The 27,367-nt window shown below is 45.8% G+C and overlaps 1 protein-coding gene across 1 annotated transcript in view; it reads left to right on the plus strand.

Annotated features, from left to right (window-relative positions):
• GFRA3 (GDNF family receptor alpha 3) overlaps window positions 1-18,720 on the plus strand; it is a 42,262-nt gene extending 23,542 nt beyond the window's left edge. The window contains exons 3-9 of the mRNA XM_045285028.1: window positions 4,562-4,843; window positions 12,076-12,192; window positions 13,573-13,885; window positions 16,297-16,400; window positions 16,569-16,703; window positions 17,265-17,350; window positions 17,586-18,720. Coding sequence (XP_045140963.1) covers window positions 4,562-4,843; window positions 12,076-12,192; window positions 13,573-13,885; window positions 16,297-16,400; window positions 16,569-16,703; window positions 17,265-17,350; window positions 17,586-17,675 — 1,127 coding nt within the window. The 3' untranslated portion in view covers window positions 17,676-18,720. The remainder of the gene's footprint in view (window positions 1-4,561; window positions 4,844-12,075; window positions 12,193-13,572; window positions 13,886-16,296; window positions 16,401-16,568; window positions 16,704-17,264; window positions 17,351-17,585) is intronic.
• The last annotated feature ends 8,647 nt before the right edge of the window (window positions 18,721-27,367 follow it).

Genomic DNA, 27,367 nt, shown 5'->3' on the forward strand with positions numbered 1-27,367 from the left:
TGATCACACAGGTTGATATGTTGTTCCATGTGGGCTTTGTTGCTTCTGAGCTAGATGGCCGCTTGTTTACCTTCAAGCTTTTAAGACCCCATCATTTATTTTTAATATTTATCTTCATGTTTCTGATTTTTAAAGCAAGGCAACTTTATACTTAAATTTCAGACAATACAGAAAGATGTATTGAGAAATAAAATCCTCTCTTCATCTTACCATTCAGTTTTATTGCTCACACCTATGTTCTACATATATACAGATACATATGTTTCACTATAAATGGTTTTACAATCTGATTTCTTTCATCAGCTATGTAATGGGTAGCCATTCCTCTTAATTGTGCTAAATCATATGACATTAAGAAAGAGAGAGAGAGATTTCCTTCAAGGAAATAGCTCAAAGGGTTGTAGAGACTGCTATGTCATGTCAGGCTGGAAGGCTTCTCCTCATTTACATCACTACAGGGGCTGACAAATTCAAGATCAGCAGGTTAGATAGCAAAATGCTGGCTTACAGTTTACAGAAGCTACCAAATCTAAGATAGGTAGGTAAGACAACAGGCTGCTGGCTCACAGGCTGAGGGAGCTAAACTGACAGATCCCCTGAACTAGAGGTGATGAGCCAGATGCAGGATACAGTACAAGCAAGTACACTTTGCCAGGCCATCCGCGTATATATATTAGATGCTTGTCATACTGCCAAGGAAACTCCCCTTGCAACTTATTGCCTGATTGCATCGGAACACCTTATGCTAGATGGTTACAGCATTACACAACTTCCAAACTGCATCATTTTATAACTGTCAAACCATTGCACATCATGACCTAACCAAGGTGACAGACAACCTTTACCAACATAATCTCACACACAGTAAAAAGTGTATTGCAAACGATGATATACAAGCCCCACTCTCCAGTAAGCACATGAAAAGATACTTATCATCAATCATAAGAGGAAAATTGCAAATCAATTCCCCAATGAGACTACTTTACACTAATGAGGAGGGCTATAATTAAACAGATAAACAAACAAGATACAGCAAATAAGTGTTGGCCAGAATGTGGATTAATTGGAATCCAGATACACTGCCAGTAGCAAGGTAAAATGGTACAGCCAATGTGGAAAACAGTTTGGCAGTTAGTTTCACAAAAAGTTAAACACAGATCCAGCTAGAACAGAGTATGAACATTGGGACAGATAAGAGCTCACAACACAGGGAATCCAGGACAGATAAACCCCTCAGGACTAATAATGAGAGTAGCAATGCCAGGAGGGGAAGGGGAAGGTGGGAGGAGAAAGGAGAACCAATCACAATGATCTACTATAACCCCCTTCAAGGGGGACTGACAACAGAAAAGTGGGTGAAGGGAGACAGTGTCGGTGTAAGACATGACAAAAATATATATCTAAATTATCAAGGGTTAAGGAGGGAGGGAGGGTGGGGGAGGGGGGAAATGAGGAGCTTGTATTAAGGGTTCAAGTAGAAAGAAAATGTTTTGAGAATTATGATGGCAACATATGTACACATGTGCTTGACACAATGGATGGAAGTATGGATTGTGATGAGAAGTATATGAGCCCCCAGTAAAATGATTTAAAAAGAAGTTAAACATAGAATTCCCATGTTGTATTGCTAGGTGCTCTCGTCTGCTCTGAATCATAAGTGACCCGATGTACGACAGAAGGAAACACTGCCCGCTCCTGCACCATCCTCACAACTGTGATGTTTGAGCCCATTGTTGTAGCTACTGTGTCAATCCATCTCATCAAGGGTCTTTTTTTCCTCACTGTCCTTCTCCTTCACTGAGCACGATGTCCTTTCCTAGGAGCAGATCTCTGCTGATAACATGCCCGAAGTATGTGAGACGAAGTCTTGCCATCCTAGCTTTTAAGGAGCATCTTGGCTTGGGCTCACCTTAGTCCTCAAAGTAACATCCTTGCTTTTCAACACTTTAAAGATGTCTTGGCAGCAGCAGATTTACCCGATGCAATGCACCCCATATGATCCAGTAATTCCACTCTACATAAATACCTAAAAGAATTGAAAATAGGTCTCCAAGCAGTACTTGTATGCCAGTGTTCATAGTAGCACTGTTCACAATTGTGTGGTGGTTACGTAATCTGGTGTCAATTTGAGGATTCAGAGTGAAGGGGTGGAGTCTAGTCTGTCAATCAGGTCATCACCAGTGAAGCCTCTGTGTGGGCATGGCCTTCTCCTGAGGATTCTGGGAACTCCGGTCTTCCTCCGTGCATGCGGGAGATACTCTCTCTCTCCACACTCCCTGCAAGACATCCCTGTAGAGAAGACACATGGAGAGAGGCTGATGGAGCCAGAACTCTGGAGCTGGAGAAGCCACGTGGAGACCCCTGCCAGCACTGAGATGCTTACAATACCACTGGATCCTCAAGACTTCCCACTTACTGTCCTGTGATCTTTCTGCATTCAGCATCATTGCATGTATTTCGTGAGTCTGGACTTTATAGATTGGTATCAGACATATGGGCTAATATCGGACTTATTGACTTGATCTGGACTGGGACATTTTCTCAATATTCAATTGCTCTTCTATAGCAATATCTTTCTTAGACACATATGAGTCTCCCTGGATTTGTTTCTCTAGTCTACCCAAACTAACACAGCCAGTGTTCATAGTAGCACTATTCACAGTTGCCAAAAAGTGGAGCCAATCCAAATGTTCATCAACTAATATATAGAAAAACAAAATGTGGTATTTTCATACAGAGCAATTTTGTCAACCATAAAAATTAATAAAGTACTGATACATGCTTCAGCACTTCATGGACAAACCTAGAAAACTTTTCTGGGGAAAAGAAGCCAAATGTGAAAGATCACATATTGTATTATTTTATTTATATGAAATGTCCAGAATATGAAGCCCTTAGAGACAGAAAGCAGATTCATTGTTGCCAGGATTGGAGCTGGGGGTGGAGATTGGGGGCGAGGGAAGAGGAATGGGGAGCAGCTGCTTAATGGGCAACAATTTTCCTTTTGGGGTGATGGAATATTTTAGAATTAGATCAAGATGACATTTGTACAACATGGTGAATGTACTAAATACCCTAATTGCACTCTTTAACATGGCTCATTTCATGTTACCTGATTTTTATCTCATTAAAAGAATTAAGTCTTTCAACTTTAAAAAAAAGGTTATTTTTTAAAATGACTGGAAAGTATGAGAGAATGGTCTTAGAGGATAGAATAAGGGAGACCAAGAAAGGAGGCTTGGCAGTAGTTCAAAGAGAATTGATGATGGCTGGAATACACGAGCCCTGCTGGCATAGTGGTTAAGCTTTGGGCTTCCATCTGCAAGGTCAGGAGTTCAAAACCACCAGCTACTCCATGAGAGAAAGATGGGGTTTTCTACTCAGGTAAAGAGATACTTTCCTCGGAAACCCAAAGGGGCAGTTCTACCCTGTCCTATAGGGTCACTGTGAGTAGGGATAGACTCGATAGCAATGAGTTTGGGTTGGTTTTGGAGAGCAAAGGAGGTGGTGATGAATGTAGAGTGAAGTGGAAAATTTCCAGATTAAGTTATGAAATTGACAGAACTTGCTGGTGGGTTGAACACAGGCTATGAAGAATAGAGGAGCATTAAGAATGATTGCTCCATTTTTCTGACTTGAACAACGCAGGAAGTGCTGGTGTTGTAGTACTCCATAATGAAGGGACAGGAATCCCCGTAGCAGAGCAGCCTGGGGCTGAGGGTGCAGAGACTTCCTTCAGGGATGGTTATACCCGACCTTGGCAGGAATGGATGGAGGTGCACATCCGATCATCTTTTCTCCACTCCTGGCAATAGCTCAGCTTCCACTCTAGCCAGTTCCCACATGAAGGTATTTTTAGAATGATTTTAGATGGAGGACTCAGAGTTGTTGTTTTTCTTTTATATAAATCATTTTACTGGGGGCTCTTATAACAATCCATACATCAATTGGATCAAGCACATTTCTGCATATGTTGCCATCGTCATTTTCAAAACATTTTCTTTCTACTTGAGCTCTTGGTATCAGCTCCTCTTTTTTCCCTCCCACCCTCACCCTCCTACCCTCATGAACCCTTGATAAATTATAAACTATTATTATTTTCATATCTTACACCATCTGCTGTCTCCCTTCACCCACGTTTCTGTTGCTCATCCCCCTGGTGTGGGGGGGCGGTTCTACACTGATCATTGAGGTCTGTTCCCCCTTTGTTCCTCTCAGAGTTGTTGCTGACACATATTTAGGACTCCCTTTCAAATTCTCAGCTCTCGTCTTGGGGTCCATAGGCTCAGCTTCCGGCCTCCTTCCTGGAGGCTGAGCAGCCTTTCCTCAAAAACTTATCTACTCTTGGGCCTGATCCGTGCTGTCCAGATTGTGGCTGTTGAAGACAGCCCGGTCCTTCTGGACTTCCTTCTTCTCCTCTTACTGCTGAACGATCCTTTGTGCTACTCTAGGACTTTCTTGCCCAAGATTTCTTTGGGAAGCACCCCATCCTATGCCGCAGCTTACGCAGACTGCTACTCTGACCTTATGTGAGCCTCACCTAGTCTCTCCCACTCTGCAGAGGACACCCTCTCCACCCAGAGGCGGTTTATGAACAACTGTATCCAGGCCAGGAGGAAATGCCAGGCCAACCCCACTTGCAGTGCTGCCTACCACAACCTCCTGGATTCCTGCATCTACAGTGCAAGCACCCCACCACCCTCAAGGGAGCCTGAAGAATGCCAGAGGGCAGCACAGCAGCTCCAGAACAGCTCTCTGATGGGCTGCTCATGCCACCGGCGCATGAGGAACCAGTCTGCCTGCCTGAATATCTTCTGGACTGTTCACACTGCCCGAAGCCTTGGTGAGGCCCCTGATCCTAGAAGGGACTAGAATGCGGGGATAAAAAGGTGGCTCTTGGGTACTGGTAATTAATCCTGCAGAACATGGCTGTTGGGTACATTTCAATTGGGATGATGAGGAAATTCTGCATTTGACATCGATAAGAGGTGGAGTGAGGAAGTGACAGCATCTTTTTGGCTTCCTACCACGCCGCTGTCTCTTCTCCCAACTCCCCCTGTTCCTACCTGGCAAACAAGGAGCGCCCTCTTGGAACAGCATCAAACCAGGCTGAGGGCAGCCTGGAAAGCTGTCGGAACAGGAGGGGGTGGGGAGGAGGTGGGGATAGGAACTGTAACCCATAAACAGGCTCCAAATAAGATGTCTCCCACAAATTCAGAGAGATTGGGAGGTAGCATTCTGGTCCAACCCTTAACAAAAAAGGGGTATTTATTAATCAGACTAGAGATAATGTCCAGGAAGAACCAAACAGAAGAGCCTCCTCTGATTCTTTCCTTTGTTTTAGCTTTTACTAGACAATCGTGCACTAATAAAATAGTGCCAGTACAAATCAAGTTTATTTCTTGCTAATGTTCTGTGTTCGCTGTTTCATGTATGTTTTTGATTCTAGGTTCCAAGTTTCATCTTCATGTGACATGTGCCCTCCTCATGACAGAAGGAAAACAGCAGTGAGAGAGCCATGCAAAAGCTTCTGCTCAGATGCCCCATATACTGTTTCTGCTCACACCCCATTGACAAAGCAGGCCACATGGGCAAACCTGATATCCATGGACAGTGAAGTACAGTCCTTCTACTGGAAGACATTGCAAATCACATGATAGCGAGGGTATACAACCTTCCAGGGAAAGCAAAGAATAATTGGGCACAATAATAGGATCTACCATAGTTCGCCCCTTGTTCAAAATATTCACTTCCCATCCATCCACAAGCAAAATACACCCATGCCCCCTAGTCTTCCCAAGGAAGATGCCTTAACATTCTATATGAACATGACATCAGGCTCAAAGTTTAGGATCTCAGATACTCTGAAAGTGGCGCCTCTTGATCTATGAACTAAAAAGACAAGTCATCTGCCTTCCATGCCTAATATATAACAATGGAACTCCCCAACCCTGTTACTAACCAACGGCCGTGAAGTCAAGTCTAAATTCACAGAGACCCTTCAGGACAGCGAGTCCTAGAGAGTTTCAGAGACTGTAAATCTTTATGGGAACAGTTAGCTTCATCTTTCTTCTGTGGAGCAGATGGTGGGTTTGAACCTCAGACCTTGAGGTTAGCAGCCAAATACTTAACCCACTGTGCCACCAGGGCTCCTTCAATAATAGAACAGGGACAGGATGACCACAAATAACGCTCCCAGTTAGAAAGGGTAAGAATGGCAAACAGGCAACAAACACTGGTTTGTAGCAAATCTGAAATTCCACTTGACGAATGTTGCCAAGACTCTTTTCCTTGAGAGTACAAGAAGTTGCATCTCTCATTTCTCATTTTCTTAATAAAACCCTATTTCTGCTCCATGCAAGTCATGCTCTATCCATCGTTTCCCTGGACTCTTGGGCCAAGCCCTCTGGGGAGTCCTTCTTTTTCCGTTATTCTCTTTGGCCACATCTGAAGAGGGCATTGGAGACTACAGCCTCCTTGGGAATTGAGAAATATTCCAGCCCGCTTCCTGCCTGAGGAAGGTTGAGGCATTTAAAGACTCCCACAGTTAGTCTCTTTTAATCCAGACTAGTGGATTGTCTAGCAGTACAGCTCCTTCGCAACGGCCTTGCTTTGACTCTGTCGCCTCTTGTGCCGCCGGTAGCCTTGCTCACAATTCCTTTCGGGATATACATCTCTTTCTAGACCTGTTGGAAGTGCTGTGCCTTTGTGCAGTTTCTATGGGAGAGGCCATGTTTTCGTTTGGTTTTTTTCCTTGAGCATTTGGATCCAACTGGAAGGATTTATTGGGTGCCATCTTAATCAACTGAGAAGTCTCGAAGAAAGTATGATGGCCATACACTTGACTGGATCTTTGTCCCAAGGCTGAGTTATAATCATTATCATTCAAAGCAATTTCACATGTTATCTTTTCCCATTTGAATATGAGAAATAGTTGTGCTTCTCAATCAGTGGAGTGACTGGTTTCACTCTTTTCTCTTTCCCCTGTACTTGCAAACTGGCCGTTCCTTCCTGAGCTTAGATGTTTCATGTAGCCCACTGCCAAATGCAGACGACTGCAATGTAGCCATACTAGTAACCTGAGTTTCAGCTTCTTCTCCTTAAAATACAAGCTCATGTAGTTACATCACTTTCCTTCCAAGTTATTGCAGGGAACAATTTTACCAAATTACTAACCAATCCTGATCCTCAATCTGTCTTCAAGTTGAATTTGTAAGTATATTGAAAGAATTAGGTACAGTTCAAATCTAACGTCAGTTCATCAAATGTTTGTCTCAGCACAGCGCACACACATATTATTCCTTTGTTTGCATGAAGAAACACTTCCTGAGACACTACTACTTCTCTAACAAGAATACGAAATAGTCAGAGCAATGCTTTGATTTGCTCCTGGTCCATCTGATGTTCAGGACCCACAGACTGCTGCTTTTCCAGCGCCCAGCCATAGTTGCTTCACCGCGCACAGCCCAGTCCCAACGCCAGTGCCACACACTATAAGCCAGTGGTCCTCACCTTCTTCAGGCCGCGACCCTTTCGTGCAATTCCTCAGGTGCTGGTGACCCCCAATCATAAAATCACTTTTGTTGCAACTTCATCACTGTCATTTTGCTACTGTTTTGAATTGGGCGACCCCTGTGAAAGGGTCGTTCGACCCCCAAAGGGGTCGCAACCCACAGGTTGAGAACCGCTGCTCTATGTATCATGTATATTACTAATAAGAATTTCATAGGTTCTGCTATAGTAACAAACAACTCCCAAATCACTGGATACCAACAACAAAAATTTATTTCTTGCTCATGTTACACATCTGCCGTGAGCTTCCACAAGGTGGCTTCGTGTCTGCTCTGTCCATCTTCTGCATTTTGGAATCCAAGCTGGTAGAGGGAGGAGAGCAGTAGAGAGCCCTGTGACTTTTGTCACTTCAGCTCACAGTTCTCACGCCAGAGCAAGTCACGTGGCTAAGACTGCCATCAGTGGGATAGGGAGGTGGGGAATAATGCTCTCCTGAGATGGGTAGCAAACAACTAAAAACGACAGTACAATTTACTGCTCTCCTTGTTGCGTACTTTCTACTCCCGTCTTAATGGCTTCTCTTTCTGAACTCTTCCAGATCTTTTTACCAAACTCCTTTTCTCTTGAGGACTTCCAAGGATCCAACCCATTTCCCCTGTTTGCCCCATATCACCCATAACCCTTTTGCCTCTACAAAGACTTACTGGGAGATATCTTGACAAGATTTAATCATCAACATGTAGTGCACACCTACCATATATATGAATGTGCAGAGATTTTATATCAGACCTAGTAAGTTCCCTTAACGGGCTCACCTCCCCTTTGGGGTAGATGAGAGAGATTTGTTTACTTTGAGATATTGTCTCTTTCTTCTCAGTCAGGTTCAATTCAGGATCTGGTTTTACTTCCAACTCCTTGGCAGATGATGCATCTGCACAGCCAAGTGGTCAATCCCAGAGCAGAGGACCCACCACTGCCCCTTCCCTGATAGCACAAGAAAACAAGAGGCAGGATCTTTTTACTGCGTAGATTTCTGCAGGCAATAGGTCCACTGACTAGAAACAGTGACTCTGAGAAAGAGTGTACAGTAAGGTGACCAGATTTTAACACAGGTAAAGCAGGACAAAAGCGGGACTCCATTGATAAAACTCATATCCTGGCGAAATAGCCACATGGCAGCCAAAAACCGTATACCCTGACTTGTCGTGCATTCTTTCCAAAAATCGGGACTTTTTAAAAATGCTGTGGGACATGGGAAAAATTGTTAAAAATCGAGACTGTCCCACCAAAAGCAGGAAGTCTGGTCACCTTAGTGTACAGGTGTCAAATGCCAGCTCCTTGCCTAATTAGCTATTGGAATCTAAGCAAGTAAATTAAACCTCTCTCATCCTCAGATTTTTCTTACTTACCTAAAGCTAGGAGAATTAAATGAGATTACACACCCATACACGCAACTTTAGTTCTTCAGTGCTGCTATAGCAGAAATATCAGAAATGGGTGCCTTTAACAAACAAATTTAAGTGCTCACAGTTCAGAAACTAGGAGCTGGAATTCAGGGTGCCAGCTCCAGGGGACAGCCCTCCCTCTGCCACCTCTGCAGGAAGAGCCTTGCGTCTTTGAGTTTCTGCTCTTGGCAGCCTTCCTGTGGCTTGGCATCCCTCTTTACCCATCTGTTGGTTAGCCTGCTGGGTTGATCTCTTTTATATCTCAAGATATACACTCTATCCTAATCCTGCCTCATTTATTAAAACAAAGACGGTCTATTCTCAAATGGGTTTATAATCACAAGCATAGAAGCATAGAGGTTCGGATTTATGACATACATTTTGAGGGGACATAATTCCAAACCTAGCATACACACACACATATACAAATATAAATATGTATCCCATTGATTATATGGGATAGACAATGGGCTGCTAACTACAAGGTCAGCTGTTCAAACCCAGAAACCAGTTTGTGGGGGAAAAATGAGGCTGTCAGGACCTGTAAAACTTTATAGCTTGGCAAATGTGCTTGATTCAATTGATGTATGGATTGTTATTAAGAGGTGTAAGAACGCTCAATAAAATTCTTAAAAAATTACAGCTTGGAAAACACTATATAGGGTTGCTATGAGTCAAAATCGACTTGGTGGAAGTGGAAATATGTGTGTATATAATATATTTATATACACAAGATGAGATATGTTGACTATATATACATAAGTATGCATCATTTAACATCCATGATCTTTGAAACAGGATGTTATGTTATTTAGATGTTGTATGAACATCATATTATTATAACAGTCCTCTTAAAATTCAAAGGAACCCTGGTGGTGTATTGGTTAGTGTTGGGCTGTGATCCGCATGGTCAGCAGTTTGAAACCACAAAAGCTCTGTGGGAGAAAGACTGGACTTTCTACTCCTATAGACAGTTACAGTCTTGGAAACCCACCGGGGTTGCTCTGAGTCAGCATTGACTCGATGGCAGTGAGGTGTTTTTTAAAAAATATACAATTTATAGTTAAATCACCATAATGCCTATTATATTTTCTGCCAGAAAACACTGGATACAGGAGGCTTGGCGGAAGCTACACTCATAGCTGGGTCAGGACTTGGAAGACATTTGTAAGCTGAGGGTTAGGGTACACATGGAGAGTGGAACTGGGGGCAAGAGTCAACAAGAACACCCATAGCACAATTAGAGGAGCCGTGGCAGGCATTGCCCAGAGTAGGGAGTAAAAGGCTGTACAGGTACTGGGTAGGTAAATGAAGCCAGGAGGAGTGAGGGAGGAGAGGAAGCGTGCTGCGAGATTGAGATGTATCCTGGACACTCACTGTTCATTTACTCTAGGGCTTTGGGTCTCTAAGACCTTCCGGAGAGACGAAGCTCCCATTTGAGGCCTACATACTTCTGAATGTGGCGTTTCCATCTCTCTGACCCTTCCCTGAAGAATTCTGTGCTCTTCGATTCACACTGTATCAAAATGGTGGTTTGGGCATCCTAAAGAGACTCACATTATGTTCCTTTAAAATATCCTTTGACTTTTAGAGACAAAAAGAAGTCTAAAAAGGGCAAGAAGTCTGAAGTGGGTGTAGGGTGGAGAGGGGTAAGGTTTCCAAATGCAATTCTCATTGGACAGCCCTCGCGATCATCGGATAAGGAACAGGCACACTGTTGTGACGGGAAAACCTTCTATGCAACTTCCCATGTCTTTTCCTCACCAATACAGTTTTCCACTTTCTTAAAACCTCTTCCTTTTTTAAAAAAAATTTAAGTACATACTTTATTAAAAAGGACACCTATTAGAGTAATTTTCATTTTCAAAGCTCTGCATTAAGCATTTATCAGTGTTGCTTCTAGCTTTTGCACACACCCCCTTCCTTTTAAATCATTGTATTGGGGCCTCTTACAGCTCTTCTCACAATTCATACATCCATGTGTCAAGCACATTGGTACGCCTGTTGCCATCGTCCTTTTCAAAACATTTTCTTTCTACTTGAGCCCTTGGTATCAGCGCCTCATTTTTTCCTCCACCCTCATGAACTTGATAAATTGTAAATTTTTATTATTTTCATATCTTACACTGTCTGCTGTCTCCCTTCACCCATGTTTCTGCTCAAAAACTCTTCCCAATAAACCCTTTTAATTCCCTCCCCCAAGAAAACCCCCAAACCAGTTGCCACACCCTCCTGAGCTGACTTCTCTGCCTTGGTTTTCACTGGCCCAGAAAATCCCCCGCAGGCGCCACTGTTTGCATCAGACCTTCTTTTTGAAGGCACCCTACTGAGAGCGAAATTGTCTGCTGCCCTCCACTGATGGCAGAGACATGTTTAAACACATTTTGTTCGGACTAAATTTGTGCACGCATGAACTGGAACCTTAGTTACTTACTCTCCTAAAGGAGAGCGTTTTTAAAAGTTCATGGAAAATGGAACTGAAAGAGAAGGGAATTTTTCCACAAACGTTTGAAGCCTCCTCACAGATGAGATCTATTCCTTCGACCACAGTGCCCTGCACGCAGTGTGCCCAACAAATGGCAGTTTGAAAGAATGATTCTTATCATTAAACTATTGTATTCATCATGGACAGCCTAGGCCTCTAACCCAAAATAGAAACCCACTACCTTTGAGTCGATTCTTACGGATAGCGACCCTCGACAGAGGGATAGGGAACCTTTTTCTCTGCCAAGGGCCATTTGGATATTTATAACATCATTCTCGGGCCAAACTGGTGAAACACTTCATTAGCTCACCCCTAATGTGATGGCTGGAACTGCTTCTCTTTGGTGAGGTTTGTGATGTTAGCTGGGATTGATGATTTCAGGGGCCTTATATCGCCTATGGGCCGGCCGTAGCCCACCCTTGCTCTACAGGGTTTCTGAAGTTATAAATCTTGATGGGAGCAGTTAGCCCCTGCTTGTTTCCTAATCTCTGCACAGTTTGTAGCTAGTTGGGGAGAACTTAAGCCTTTTCCTTTTCTCCACAGGACTTGGGTCTGGCCCGGTGACCTCAGCCCCTCTTGCTCCAACCCCCACCCCGGTTCTCAGGATTCTGGTGCTCTCCCCATTGTCTGTAGGTGACTACGAGCTGGATGTCTCCCCCTACGAAGACACCGTGACCAGCAAACCCTGGAAAATGGATCTCAGCAAACTGAGCATGCTCAAACCAGATGTGGAGGGCAAGCCAAGACTGGGTAATGGGGGGCTGGGGCTGGACCCCAAGGGAAGGGTGTCTGGTGGGAAACACAAGCCAAGGGGCTTGTCAAGTAACAATTCTTAGCCTGCCAAGTGAGGAAAGAATCATTGAGTTAGCGTGAGGCAAGGACTACAAGAGCCATCAAAGAGCAAGGACTATTAGGGAGGCCTTCGAAGAGAGCCCATTAGGGCTCTTTGGTTCAGAAAGGCGAGTCCTTCCAAAGGGTGTGTTGGGAGTGGCGCGAGTGGCAGCAGTTTCAGAAAAATGTACTGAAATGGAGTATTTACTCTCATTCAAGGCAGCCAGGAAAGTAGTTTTGTCCCTGAAGACTAGGAAATTGTTTGTTTTCAACCAATCTAATGGGATGGGTGAGGTGGTGGGCAGAGAAAATAATGAGAAAGTATGTGACTGCACACGAGCGCACTCGGATGGAGATCCATCAATCTGGCAAAGACTCTGATGCTTTCTTCCCCCCCAGAAAAGTGAGGCTGTTAATTGAGAAGGAACACACACACACACACACACATTTTGAGAAAGATTTGACCTTTGTTGTACAGTCTTTTGTTGTTGTACAGTCTCGTATATTACAATTAAAATGTTGAGAGAGGAAAAAAAAAGAGATCACCACAAACTCTTAGTTCCAAGCAATCAGTACTATCCTGTTTCACAGTGTCTTGTTTGGGCTGCTGGAATATTTTGTTAGAAAAAACTCCATCATTTCCCCAGACTTGGAGTGTGGTGAACATGGAGGCATGAGCCACAGGAAGACAGACAGGTGATAGTAGACGTGAACAGAAGAAAACCCCAGAGCCAAACCCACGGCCACCGAGTCCGTTCACACCAGACAGGCGCAAACTAAAAACAACTAAACAAAAACAAAACCTCACTTGGTGGCAACTGTTTGGCACATTTCAGATGGTTTCCTTTGCTACAGGGCCTCTTGGGTTAGGATGCTCACCAGAGGGTCTCCCTGAAGTGGACCAGGGAAAAGGGTTCGCTTATTGGGATTTTCTGGATGCTTGACTTCTACATAAATGACTCTTTATTTTTATTTCTTTTTAAAACTGTTTACTGGGCATGAGGTGGGTGTTTACATCAGATCTAGATAAATGCATATCCCGCATATAAACAAAACACAACCACCTTGTTAAGCTAAGTAGGCTGGGGTGAGGGAGTCCTAAGAATCCCGGGGGGTCGTTTGTGGGCAGGGGGTAAAGCTCTGTGGTCCGAGTGGCTGTATTCTAGTTCATTCTGCCACGCTCCCATCCCCCACAACCTTCGGTGTTAACTTAGGGCGCTGCAGGGGTGCTCAGGGAGGCCCTGCTGCAGGGGTGCACGGAGGGCACAGCCCGGTGACTTGGTGACCTTCTCCCCCCAGACTCAAACCTCTGCCTCAAGCTGGCCATGCTGTGCACGCTGAACGAAAAGTGTGAGCGGCTCCGCAAGGCCTACGGGGAGGCGTGCTCCGGCCCCCGCTGCCAGCGCCCCGAGTGCCGCCGGCAGCTGCGGGCCTTCTTCGAGAAGGCGCCTGAGCCCCTGGCGCAGGCCCTGCTGCTGTGCCCGTGCGCCCCGGGGGACCGCAGCTGCGGGGAGCGTCGCCGCCACACCATCGCGCCCGGCTGCGCGCTGCCCTCGGCGGTCCCCAACTGCCTGCAGCTGCGCCGCACCTGCCTCGCGGAGCCGCTCTGCAGGTGCGCGGGGTGGGGGGGTGGGGGGGGGCCTGATCCTGCGCGGCTGGGTCTGTCCCCGCCTCCCCGCAGGCACCCTGTGTTTTCTTCCCTGGGGAAGCCACCTGGGATTCCCCTTCTCCCCTCCCCAGTATGGAAACGCTCCCGAAAATACAAAAAACATACAGACATTATCACACAAAATTCCATCACCTGGAGATAAGTGACGGGACTTTGGGGGCGGGGGGCGGGCATGTCTTTTTGCGTTTCCAGCCTCGTAGTCCCTCTGCAGTTTCGTCGTGATCCACCCACTATAGGGCAGAGTAGATCTACCCGCCCCCCCCCCCCCCCCCCCCCCCAGGTCTTCCGGGGCTTTAAATCTTCCCAGGACAAGAAAACCTCCTCTTTCTTTTATTTTTTTAAAACCATTTTATTGGGGCTTGTACAACTCTTATCATAATCCATACATATATTCATTGTGTCAAGCACATTTGTACATTTGTTGCCATCATCATTCTCAAAACATTTGCTTTCTACTTGAGCCCTTGGTATCAGCTCCTCATTTTTTCTCCTCCTTCTCCACCCCGCCCCATGAACCCTTGATAATTTACACTGTCCGACATCTCCTTTCACCCACTTTTCTGTTGCCCAACCCCCAGGGAGGAGGTTATATGTAGATCCTTGTAATCGGTTCCCCTTTCTACCCCACCGTCCCTCCACCCTCCTGGTATCCCCACTCTCACCACTAGTCCTGAAGGGATCATCTGTCCTGGATTCTCTGTTTCCATTTTCTATCTCTACCAGTGTACATCCTCTGGTCTAGCCGGATATGTAAGGTAGAATTGGAGTCATGATAGTGGGGTGGGGTGGGGGGAGTTGTATGTTTCATCGTTGCTACACTGCACTGACTGGCTATTCTCCTCATCAGGGCTTCTTTTGGGAATATATTTGTTTCTTGCTTCCTCATCCCCTCACCCCCTGTGTTATCTATTTTATGAGCATATTTCGTGGGGAGGCAGTTTGGAGTACTGGTAAAGACTCAAGTCAGAGGTGACTTTAAGTACTGGGTGTACGGGACCTAGTGCACATCACTTAGAGTCCATCATTTAACCTACTAAACGATACTAATGCAGACCTTGTGGCGCTCAGCACGTCAAAGGCCACTAGTGCACAGTGCACGGTAATCCTGGCCATGGCTCGGGTTTTGACTCTTAGAAACCCCATAGGACATGGATCATCACTTACTGTTCTCAAAGTACACACAACCACTACTATTTACAGAAGGAGCCCTCGTGATGCAGTGGTTAAAGCTCTCAGCGGCTAACCGAAAGGGTGGTCCAGTCACGATGTTAGAGGACCGTGTGGCGTCTGCTTCAGTGACGATTTACAGCTTCGAGAACCTCTGCGGCAGTTTTACCCTGTGCCATGTGGTTTCTAGAAGTAGGATTCTACTCGACAAGTGGATTAAACGTTACAAAAGCAGGCTGCCACATCTGTATTATGCAGGGCGGCTGGTAGACTCAAACTACCCACCTTTACCTTAGGGGCCAAGTGCTTTCACCATCCCAGCCCCAGGGCGCCTTCAGTAAATAGCAGTGCTTCTTTTGTCATGTATTGGATATTAAGAGCTTGGTTTTTAATGCCCACATTGTATTGCATTGGAGGCAAAATAGTCACTTATTAGTCATTCCTCTGTTGTTGGCTATTTAGGGTCTTTAGAGCCCTTGTGGCGTAATGGATTATGGATTCTTTGGGCTGCAACCATTAAGATCAGCAGTTCGAGAGGACCAGCCACCCTCCCGGAGAAAGATGAGGCTGTCTACTTGTGAGAGGGCAAGGGGAAGCCAGGTCAGAATTTCAAATTTGCCGAGAATGTGTGACAAACACCTTAAAAGTCCTCATAACCAATGAGCTACCAGTGGTGTTTGTAGCAACACAACCAAAGTGATCATTACAGATATGCATAACAATTAATAAATAAGACTGGTATTTCCTGCTGCATGATTTATAGCATTAAAGAATCGAAAACCAAAAACTGTACTCACCCATCACGTAGATTCTGAAACCCTATCGGACAAGGCAAAACTGCCCTTGTGGGTTTCTGAGACTGTAACTCTTTAAGGGAATAGAAAGTTTCAAGAAATAGCTGGTGGTTTTGAACTTGTCCTTGCACTCAGCAGCCCAACGTGTAACCACTATGCCACCAGGGTTCCCTCACAAGGGATAGTGGAGCCCAAATTCAGGGAGATATGTTGTAGGAGCTGGCAGGATAGGACATTTATTCTGACAGGGGCTGGCTTCCCCGAGGAGGAGGCCTAGGCCAGGTTTTGAAGGCAGAGGAGAATTTACATGGGCAGACCATCCTGAAGGGCAGCCAAGGTGAAGGCTGTAGACCAGACCTTCAATGGTGCCTCTTGACATTCTCTTTCTTCCAGGTCGCGTTTGGCCGATTTTCAGACTCACTGCCATCCTTTGCATGCTGTCAAGTCCTGTCCAACAGAGCAGTCCAGATGTCTGCGAGCATACACGGGGCTCATTGGTGAGACTGGGGGACATGTGGAGGGAACCCACATCTTGGCCAACCCTAGGGTGTGAGAATTCTCTGGAGGCTGAACCCGGGAGGAGTACTGAGGCGGGTGAGAGAGGATAGGAATGGAAGCTGTGGTTTGCACAGGTCCCTAAAAAGTCACCCCTCTTCACCCCACAGGCACTGCCATGACTCCCAACTTCATCAGTAGTATCAACACCAGTGTCGCCTTAAGCTGCACCTGCCAAGGCAGTGGCAACCTGCAGGAGGAGTGTGAGCGGCAGGAAAGGTCTTTCTCCAGCAATCCCTGCCTCAGTGAGTGTGGTCCACCTCTTCCTGTGACTGGGTCCCCAGACCAAAGGGGCTGGGGAGGATGGTCAACCTCTTGCAGACAAACCCGCTCCTTCCTCAGTATAGACTTTTATGGTCCCCGATCTGGACCTTTATTTTCACATTTTAAAAAATAAATCATTTTATTGGGGGCTCATACAACTCATCACAATCCATCCATCCATCCACTGTGTCAAGCACATTTGTACATTTGTTGCCATCATCCTTTTCAAAACATTTGCTTTCTACTCAAGCTATGGTATCAGCTCCTCATTTTCCCCTCTCCCTCCCCGTGCATCCCCCTCATGAACCCTTGATCATTTTTTAAAGTGACCTTTTCCCTACCTTCAGGCTGCCTGTTCAACTTGTGTGGGGCCCAGGGATACTCTCCAACCCAAGGGACAAGCCAGAACAATGAGACAATTCTGCTTGCTTGTCCCCATCCTCAACTGCCACTCCGAGGGCCCCTTTCCTTCCTTGAGACTCAGAAATCTCCAGTAACCATCTCCCTCTCATCTGCTCCCATCTCCTCCCTTCTCTCCTCAGGTGAGGCCATTGCAGCAAAGATGCGGTTTCACAGACAACTGTTCCAGGAGCAGTCAGACTCTAGTTTTTCTGTGCTGGAGCACCAGGTAGGGCCTTCTCTATTCCACCCCTCACACCTTGGCCAGACCAGCTGGAGAAAGGCCAAACCAGGCAGACGCAGGGATGGAGGGCAGTGAGAGCCTGGTCTCAAATACTAGAAACCACTGATGGATGGGAGGGGGCAGGCTCAAGGGAGGGGGCAGGTCTTGATTGAGATTGAGGGGGTACAGTGTGTGGAGATGGAGGGTTCACTAGGCTAACTCCATTCCATTTCTTCCACAGAATGAAAACCCTGCTCAGAGACCACAGCCCCAGCTGTTCTCTCTTTTCTCCTGCACACTTACCTTGACTCTGCTCCTGAGATTCTGGTAGCCGGACTTCCTGGGGACCCTCTTCCCTCCAGCAGACCCAGCCTGATCTATAGCCTACAAGGGGCGAGGAAAGGACAGCCCAGGAAAGCAATGCAGTGGCAACCCTGATCCCACCCTGGAGGTCCACTTGACTCTCGATGAGGCCATAGAAAAGCTAGGGGGTATTGACCCCAAGATCCTGGTTGGCTGGGTTCTCATACCTTCATCCTGTCTCCACTTGCAACTCAAGCTGCCCCTCTTCAGGACTTGGTGACACTGTCATTTAGCCACATCTTCTAGTTGTGACCAGCTCTGCCAAAGTCTTTCTTGGTCCCTTCCTCCTGTCTGCCAGGGTCCCCTAGAGGGAAACATCTTGCCATCTAACCAATCAGCCACTTTCTCATGCATTGCAGGCAGGCAGGACTGGGTGTTCTCAGGCAGCCCAGGAAGACATTTCCTATCATGAGGAGGGCTGGAGTAAAACTCTAGGGCCTCTCTCTCCTTGTCTCCTCCTCGTGGGAAGGAGTGGGAACCTTCTGCCTGCACTGCCTACCCAGGAACCCACCAGAGCATTTGAGCATCAGGGATCAGACCTTCTGAGGCCTGCTTTATTCCTGCTACTACCCCAAAGGCTAGTAGCAGACTTGAATCTTGATTAAAAATTTTGACTTAAAACTTGGCTTTTCCCCCCTCCCATTCTCTTGCCTTAGAAATTAATACAGAACTAGGAGTGTTGCTGACAAAAGGGTAGATGATCAGGGGACATAGCAACCCAGCCACCAACTGTTGGGTGGCTTTGAGTAGCTCTCCACCTCTGTGTGTACTTGACATGGAATTGGCAGAAAAAGTGGTTTCCATGAGACCTGAAATCTGTCCCGGCTCTAATCCTTTCTGGGACACCACGCAACGCCTGCCACAGCAGCTGAGAGGAGGCCCCTTTAGTCAAGCACAACATTTGTTAAGTACCTATGTGTGTTACCAGGAGCCCTGGTGGCGTAGTGGGTTATGCATAGCATTTGCTAACAGCAACGCCAGCAGTTTGAAACCATCAGCTGCTTCAAGGGAAAAACGATGGGGCTTTCTACTCCTGTTAACAGTAAAGCCTCAGAAACTCACAGCGGCAATTCTGCCCTGCCCTGTTGGGTCACAGGGAGTTCGGTTTTCTTGGATGTGTGTTACTGGTCTGCTGCAGTCCATAACAGAGACCAGAGCAAAGGACAGACTTATCCTTGCTCTCGGGGAACTTGTAGACCTGTCTGTCGGGATAAGGAAACGCCTCCCCATGCAAAGCACTTGGAAGAGTCGATTTATACCTCTGAGGACATTTGTCCAGTCATTCACTCATTTGTTCAGTAGGCATCTGTTGCGTCCCAGCTTTGTCAGGTGCTATGCTGTGCATAGGGGATTCCAAAAGTAAAATCCAGACTCTGTTTTCAAATCTTTCATACAGTAATACAGGCCAGGGAAATAGATAACCTAGTTAATAGATACAGTGCAACATGGTTAAAGTGTTAAGTCCCATTCCTTGAGCATCTACTGTGTGCCTGCCAAGTACTTTAATGCATTTATTCATGTAATCCTCCAATAACACTTGACTTTGCCAGCCACTAGCATATGACTTTGGGAGAAAGATGAAGCTTTCTATCCCCTTAAAGAGGTATGGTCTCAGAAACGCACAGGGGCAGTTCTACCCTGTCCCATAGGGTGGCTGTGAAAAGGTATCGACTCTATGGCAGAATTTGGCTTGGGTTTGATAGCTTTGATTTAACTTCTCTGGTCGGGGCCAAAATTGACATCTGTAACATGAAACGGCATAGAACTGTCATCATAAGGAATGGGATAATCCATGTAAAAGCATTGTGCTAGACACACAGTAGAAATTCAGAAGAGTTCAGCATTGCGGTTTTTGGTAGAGAATTTATATAATACAGACAATTCTAAAGAAGAAACCAAAGATTTTTGAAATCCCTCCACAATGCTACTCTTGTCTTCCAGACCATTCCCCTGGCACCTATGCACATAAGAATTTGTGACTTTATGCCAGAGGAGCCCTGGTGGTGCAGCGGTTAAGCGCTCAGCTGCTAACCCCAAAGGTCAGTGGTTTGAATCCAGCAGCCACTCTGTAGGAGAAAGACGCGGCAGTCTGCTTCTGTACAGATGACAGCTTGGATGCTCTGTGGGGGCAATTCCGCTCCATCCTGTAGGGTTGCTATGAGTTAGAATCCACTCAAAGGAAACAAATTTGGTTTTTGGTTTTGGGGGCACCTGGGAAAGAGGGCACATCAAAGTGAAAGTCAGACATCCTCCAGGATCCAGGAGTGGACCGCATCCCTTTTACCAGCAGCATACGTGTACTTGGTTGACTGCACCGTGGCTTATTTCACTAGCCACCAACTGAACAATCAAGGTGTCCCAGAGGCACAGTGGTTGGCAGCTCACCCACCGAAGGCGTGGTCATTCGAATCCTACCAGAAAGATGTGGCCATCTACTTTCAAACATGACAGCCTTGGAAACCCGAGGGGGCAGTTCAACTTCGTCCTATAAGATTGCAAGAAGCCAGCATCTAAGGGCTTATTTAATAGTCTTTTCATTTTCTCTGAGCCCAGTTTTTGGGCAGTGAGGTGGTGACTGGGGGTGTGCAGAGGAGCTGCCTGAGTGGCGAATAGAATAGGTGAGCTTCTTCCTGTATAATTCTTTCATCCCCTTAACCAGCCCTGCCCCCACCCCCAAATGCTCAGTCAAGCTGCCTCCCTGCAGACTCCAGTGGAGCACTTGTTCGACCTTCCCCTTTCTTCCCCTCCCAGGAAGATCTCTGGGCAGCCTTGCCTCTCCATTTGCTTTGGCTCCATTAGCCTGAGGCTGGGGGTGTGAATGGTACAGTCATGCCTTGCTAAGTGCTTGAATTAGACTAATAGGTCATCTGTGCTTTTCTCTGAAGAAGGTCCAAATTCCTGGTAAACAACCAGACCACTCTCCCAGCCCAGGGCCCAGAGCCAAGACCCAGGGTGGGGGTGCAGTGGCTGGAATGAGGCTTTTAATGGCATCCTGACTGGCTGGGATGGTTAATGCCATTAGACTAGCTTCTGGGTATGGAGGTAGGGACTGTTGCTGGCAGCAGTGGTAAGTGCAGAGTATTGAATTACAGGCCTCTCCTTGGTTGGGGAGGAGCTGACTATCTTTTAAACTGCTATCTTCAAAGTCACTCAGTAAATCAGTCACTCATTCCTCAAACTTTGAATAAGCACTTATTCTGGGTCCAGCCATGAGTTTTTTTGTTTGGGGACTTTTTTTTTTTAATGCCATGAATATTTTAAAAAGGGACAAGATCACTTTCTGCCATTCGTGGGCTACCATTTTGGTGAAGGGGCTGCCTAGGATACGGGGGACTGAAATCCAAGTTTGAGTAGTTGGCATGCGTTAGTTCTCCTGGTGAACTTCAATGTAACCTTGGGAAACATCTTTCACCCTCTGCACACCCCACCCCACCCCATTACATCTGCATAGTGGGGTGGCCAATAGGAATATCTGACACAATGGGTCATTTTTGTGTGTGTCTTGTTTCGTCTTTGTCTTGTTTTCAATAAATACAACGGTCGCAGTTTATTGGCAATGCCTAATTACACTTATATTTATTTTAATAATTTTGTTTGACAATATTTTGCCTTCCTATTCAAAAGCTAGGATCCCTAGTGGGCTAGTGGGTTATACAAGGTTACCAGCCGTTCCACCAAAGAAGGATGAGGCTTTCTCCACCCATCAACATTCCGAGATTCAGAACCCACTGTGGCAATTCCACTCCGTCTTATCAGTGTCTGAGTCACAATGGCCTGGGCGGCAGCGAGTAATTAAAAAGTGAAGTTTATAGATAAGGAATTTATGCTAGCTTTCATCTTGCATGTAAATTTAAGTTCTTAGATAGTAGTAACAATATTTAAAATCAACTCAAGGGCTGTTTTGAGGACTGGAAAAAATGATCTTATTTAACATGGTGTCTGATACAGGATGAATAATGATTGCTATTATCATTTGGAGTCCCTGGGTACAAATGGTTAAGCACCTGGCGACTTACCAGAAAGTTGGCAATTTGAACCCACCAAGGGCCCCTCAGATATAATCCCTGGACGTCCACTTCTGAACAGTCAGCCATTGAAAGCCCTGTGGAGCACAGTTCTGCTCTGACACACATGGAGTTCTTTCTCATGATTCAGAATAGACTACTGGTTAATAATCATTACGACTATTCCTGGGAGGGGATCAAGTGGGCACATGAACTCTACTCCCTGCCCTGGAACAATAGTGAGGTGGATGCTGGTTCTTCTAAACACTGGGAGCCACTCCAGGAGTCTCTTGAGTCAAGATCTGAACTCCAAGAAGCCACAGCTTTGGGCCTGTAACTTAGGCAATGGGGACCTCAGTTAAGTCTTGGAGTGTGAGAAAATCAAGGCTCTTTTGGCTGCAAGTAACAGAAACATTTAAATGACTTGATAAAAGAGGAATGTTCTTCTAGCTCCTAGGTCCTGGGAAGGAAGAGGTTTCACCATTGTGGGGTCTTGCTAGTCCTGACAGTTGATGAGCAAGGCAATGAATGCATCACTGTTTGTTCCCTTGTCACCTCTGCATCCATTCTGACCAACAATCACAGGCTCTTAACTCATTTCTCTCTTGGAGTCTCAGAAATTCCAGTCTCTTCAATGTGCCTGCTCCTCGTAAGTGGTGTACTGGGTGACATGTTGGGCTGCGAACTACAAGGTCAGCAGGGTGAACCCACCAGCTGCTCCACAGGAGAAAGATGAGGCTGTCTGTTCCCACAAAGATTCACAGCCTCAGAAACCCAGAGAGGCGATTCTACTCTGTCCTATAGAGGCTCCAAAAGTCGGAACCAGCATGATGGCTAGGGTTACTCCTTTAGAGGAAGGAAGCCTGACCAATCCTGGAAGCCGAGAGGTGAGCTGATGACGTTCCAACTTCAGATACTGATCTGGTCCAGTTCCTCATTTGAGATAACTGTAATGAAGGAGTGAGGGAAGACAAACAAAAGTAATAGCTAACGCTTACTGAGAAGTTGTTCTAATGGGGAAAAAGACCCTAAATCCAAGCATATGTTATAGAGATCTCTTTATGAACCCTAAACAGAACCAAGACATAGATCAATCCAGATGAGGAAAATCATCAGCATGAAATGCCCAGTGAATTCATGGCCATGTGGCTAATCACAGACAATAGAAAACAAAAGATTATCATAATACCATGATGAGTAACAGATCAAGGCATTACTGTAGCAGGCAGAACTGCCAAAGCAGGGAGAGGACCAGGATTGGGCTGCGTACACAATTACACAGAAAAGCCTACAGGATTGGTCCTAGCGCCCTTCAACCAGTTGGCTGCTTGATGGTTGGGTATGACTCATGACGGTGCAGCCCTGAGTCATATCTATGGTACCCCAACTTCTAAACGACACACATCTCTGTAAACCATGAAGAACATATTTCCTGGGGGCAAAGCTGCCACATTGCTGGTGAATGGTCAGAGAGAACTCAAATGGAGACTGAACTCAAAATGATTCAAAATGGAGCTAAGGCTCCTACTGCAAACCACAGCATTCTACAAACCAAGTGTTTTAGAATTTAAGCTCTAATGCAGAGCTTTAATTAATATGTGTAAGTCACCATGCTAATGGCTTAATGAGCATGGTCTCGTTTAATTTTCATAAGTACCCTATTTTATTTTCTCCATTGTACAAGGGGATTTAGTAAAGCCACACACCTGTGCAGGATTAGAGCTATCGTATGGCCGATCCAGGAATCAAACCGTGTTCCTTGACTGCCAGGCTCAGTCTCTGATCCACACGGCATCTGTCTGGGGTTTGTATAGGAGCCTGGATGGCACAGTGGGTTACAAGTCGGGCTGCAAACCCAACTGCTCAACTATCAGCTGTTTGAACCCACCAGCTGCTCCTTGGGAGAAAGGCGAGATGTTCTCTTCCCCTAAGGTGTTACAGCCTCAGAAACCCCGCAAGAGGCGGCTCTACTTTGACTTGCAAGCAGTGAGGGAGTGAATGTTTGCATGAGTACCACATGCCCTAAATGACAATAGAAGCCAAGATGAGAGTGCTGGGTCAGAAGGAGCTCTTTCAGGCTACAGGGCTAGTTTCCAGGAAGAGATGAAATTTGAGCTGGCTGAAGAATAAATAGGATTCATCTGTCAGAAATGAGGGAAGGGCACCCTCAGCTTAGGGATCAGCATGAGCAAATACAAGAAGCTGGGCATGACAAAAGTCATCTGTTGTGACTGAAGTTCTGCAAGACAGGGGTCTTCCTGTCACTCATCCCCCCCCCACGCCCCCCCTACTTCATCTTGAGGGAGGGGCCCCCTCAGGACATAGCTGGCTGCAGAACTGCTGCTGTGAAAGCCAGGCCTTCAGAAGCAGGCAGGAGCAATAGGGAACTGGCACTCATTCCAGAATGGTATGCTTGGCATCCATGGCCCTGTCCAGCCCCATAGCCTGCTGGCCACATCCCAGGGCAAAGGTTAGCATGGGTGGTGAGAGGGTGAAGTGGGCCTGTGTCTGCAAGTGACACGCAGGAAGAGAGAATCTGTCCCCCTAGGGTGAGAACTGCAAATAATCCCTCCCTGGTACTGACCACAATGAGCCCTGGTGGTGTAGTGGGTTACCTCTGGGGTGCTACCTGCAAGGTCAGCAGTTTGAAAGAAACCCCCAATATAGATATAATGTATAGGTCACAGTTATTAAGTTGTAAGCAGGACAAAGACAAGACAAATCATCCGGATGAGGAAAACCATTGACACGAGGCCATTATGTTGCTCAAAGATTTTCAGAAAGTCAGTCCCTTAAATGGGGCATGAAGCAGAAGGGAAACTGTCACAAAGGCATGATTGGTGGCAGATCAATGTATCACGGTTGCAAGATGGATGACAGAAGCAGAAATGGAACCATGATAAGGACACATACATTATGTTGGACAGAAGAGTGTACAAGATTGATTCAGGACCCTCTGACCAAGACACTCAGGGCATGATTCATAGTATGTAACTCTAGCACCCCAATTTCCATCAAGGACTCTCCCAGGTAAGTCCTGGAGACTGACTTTCTCTCTCTCCCACACATAGACCCCTACCTCCATTGGCTAGGGGTGTAATAGTAACACACTCTGCCTGGTTGTTGTTGTTAGGAGCCGTTGAGTGTGCCACTCATAGTGACCCCACGTACAACAGAACGCAGGACTGGGCAGTCCTGCACCGTCCTCACCATTGCTCTCGTGTTTGAGCCCATTGTTGCAACCACTGTGTCAGTCCCTCTTATTGCAGGGCTTCCTCTTTTTTTTTTCCACCCTTCTACTTACATCTCTCTGTACATCTCTCTCCTGACAACATTTCCAAAGTATGTGAGACAAAGTCTGACCATCCTTGCTTCTAAGGAATATGCTGGTTGTATTTCTTCCAAGACAGATTTTTTTGTTCTTTCAATATTCGGTGCCAGCATCATAATTCAAATGCGCTGATTCTTCCTTAGTCTTCCTTATACATTGTCCAACTTTCATATTTATATGAGGCAATTGAAAATGCCATGACTTGGGTCAGGTGCACCCTCGTCTTGTGCAACCATTTGCCCAATGCAATCTGTGATTTCTTGACTGTGGATCCAAGCAAGATGAAATCATTGACAAACTCCATCTTTTCTCTTTTTATCATGATATTACTTAGGGGTCCAGTTGTGAGGGTTATGGTTTTCTTTTTTCCCCTTAAAATCACAATGCTGCTTTATTGACTGAAGGTGCTGGCCTGGATTGGTTCTGCTGGACGGACCACTGATGGGCGCTTGATCAGGGCCCAGCTTGGCATGGTGGGCAAGGTGGCTGGCCAATCCACGGGGCTGGGCTCCCTTGGAGGTTCCCCCCAGGCAGGGCCAGTGGGCAGTGGTGCTGGCAATGTCATCTCAGGTAGGCACTTTCAGCTTTGGGACCCGCTTGGATTTTGGTTTTCTTTACATTGACTTGCAATCCATACTGGAGGCTGCATTCCTTGATCAGCAAGTCCTTCATCAGCAAGGGCTGATCAAATCTTTCTCACTTTCTTCAAACAAAGTTTTGTTATCTGCATGTCACAGGGTTTTTAAAAATGCAAGCAGCATCTTTATTTTATAAATACTTCAAAAGGTCATGGAATGATGCACACCTTCCCGACATGATCATTCAAGACAAATGGGTGCATAAGCAAATGTGGTGAAGAAAGCTGATGGTACCTGACTATCAAAAGATATAGTGTCGGAGGTCTTAAAGGCTTGCAGGTAAACAAGCAGCCATCTAGCTCAGAAGCAACAAAGCCCACAGGGAAGAAGCACACCACCAGCCTGTGTGACCACGAGGTGTCAAAGGGATCAGGTATCAGGCATCAAAAAAACAAAAAATCATATCATTATAAATGAAGGGGAGTGCAGAGTGGAGACCCAAAGCCCATCTGTAGGTAACTGGACATTCTTTTACAGAAGGGTTTTGGGGAGGAGACAAGCCAGTCAGGGTGCAATGTAGCAACGATGAAACATACAACTTTCCTCTAATTCTTAAATGCTTCCTCCTCCCCACTATCATGATCCCAATTCTACCTTACAAATATGGCTAGACCAGAGGATGTACACAGTACAGATAGGAACCGGAAACACAGGGAATCCAGGACAGATGATCCCTTCAGGACAAGTGGTGAGAGTGGCGATACTGGAGGGTGGAGGGAAGGTGGGATAGAAAGGGGGAACTGATTATAAGGATCTACATATAACCTCCTCCCTGGGGGACAGACAACAGAAAAGTGGGTGAAGGGAGACGTCGGACACTGTAAGACATGACAACATAATAATTTATAAATTATCAAGGGGTCATGAGGAAGGGGGAATCAAGTGGGGAGGGGGGAAATGAGCTGATACCAAGGGCTTAAGTGGAGAGCAAATATTTTGAGAATGATGAGGGCAACGAATGGACAAATGTGCTTCAAACAACTGATATATTATGGATTATGATAAGAGTTCTATGAGCCCCCAATAAAATGATTTTTTTTTAAAAGAGGTCATGGAAAAAATCAGAGTTAAAAGGTAAAAACAAAAACTAAAAACACAAAGGTTAAAAAAAAAAAGTAAACTTCTCAACATATGCCCCATCAAGTCCAAGACCAGTGATATCAACATTTAGTCCAGGTCTAAAGAACTGATGGTCCTAGAAATTTAAGCAAGTCAATGCAGTCTTTTTCTTATTAACTAAAAATGTATATTTTTAAGATTAAGAAACAATTCTCATCATAACTCTCACAAAGTTGCTCTGGTTTGATGAGAGGAATGAGCAGGGACACTGGCATAACATCCTGGTGAGATTTTTCAGCGTGTTTTCACGTGACAGTTTTAGCCAACCTTCCTAAAACACTCATAAGAAGCAGATTGTGTTATTCTTTGGCCCTCCAAAAACAAGCGTTGAGCATACAGAAAACGAAACGAACAAAACTGTGGCCATAGGCTTTGTCATCGAATGAGCAGTTTGCTTTTGTTTTGAATGAACCCCTTCCAATCTTGATACTCATTCCTTTGATAGTACTTTCTCTTCAGCACCATACTGGTAAAGTCATGTTCTGTCTTGTGACAATTCTTCAAAGAAATACTTCCAGATCTTTAACCCACCTGTATAAAATGTCCATTGAAAACTCGGCTCTTGTCT

This window comes from Echinops telfairi, unplaced genomic scaffold, assembly GCF_000313985.2.
Source record: "Echinops telfairi isolate 266 unplaced genomic scaffold, ASM31398v2 ScPeMD7_7469;HRSCAF=8507_1, whole genome shotgun sequence".
NCBI classification, from domain to species: Eukaryota; Metazoa; Chordata; class Mammalia; order Afrosoricida; family Tenrecidae; genus Echinops; species Echinops telfairi.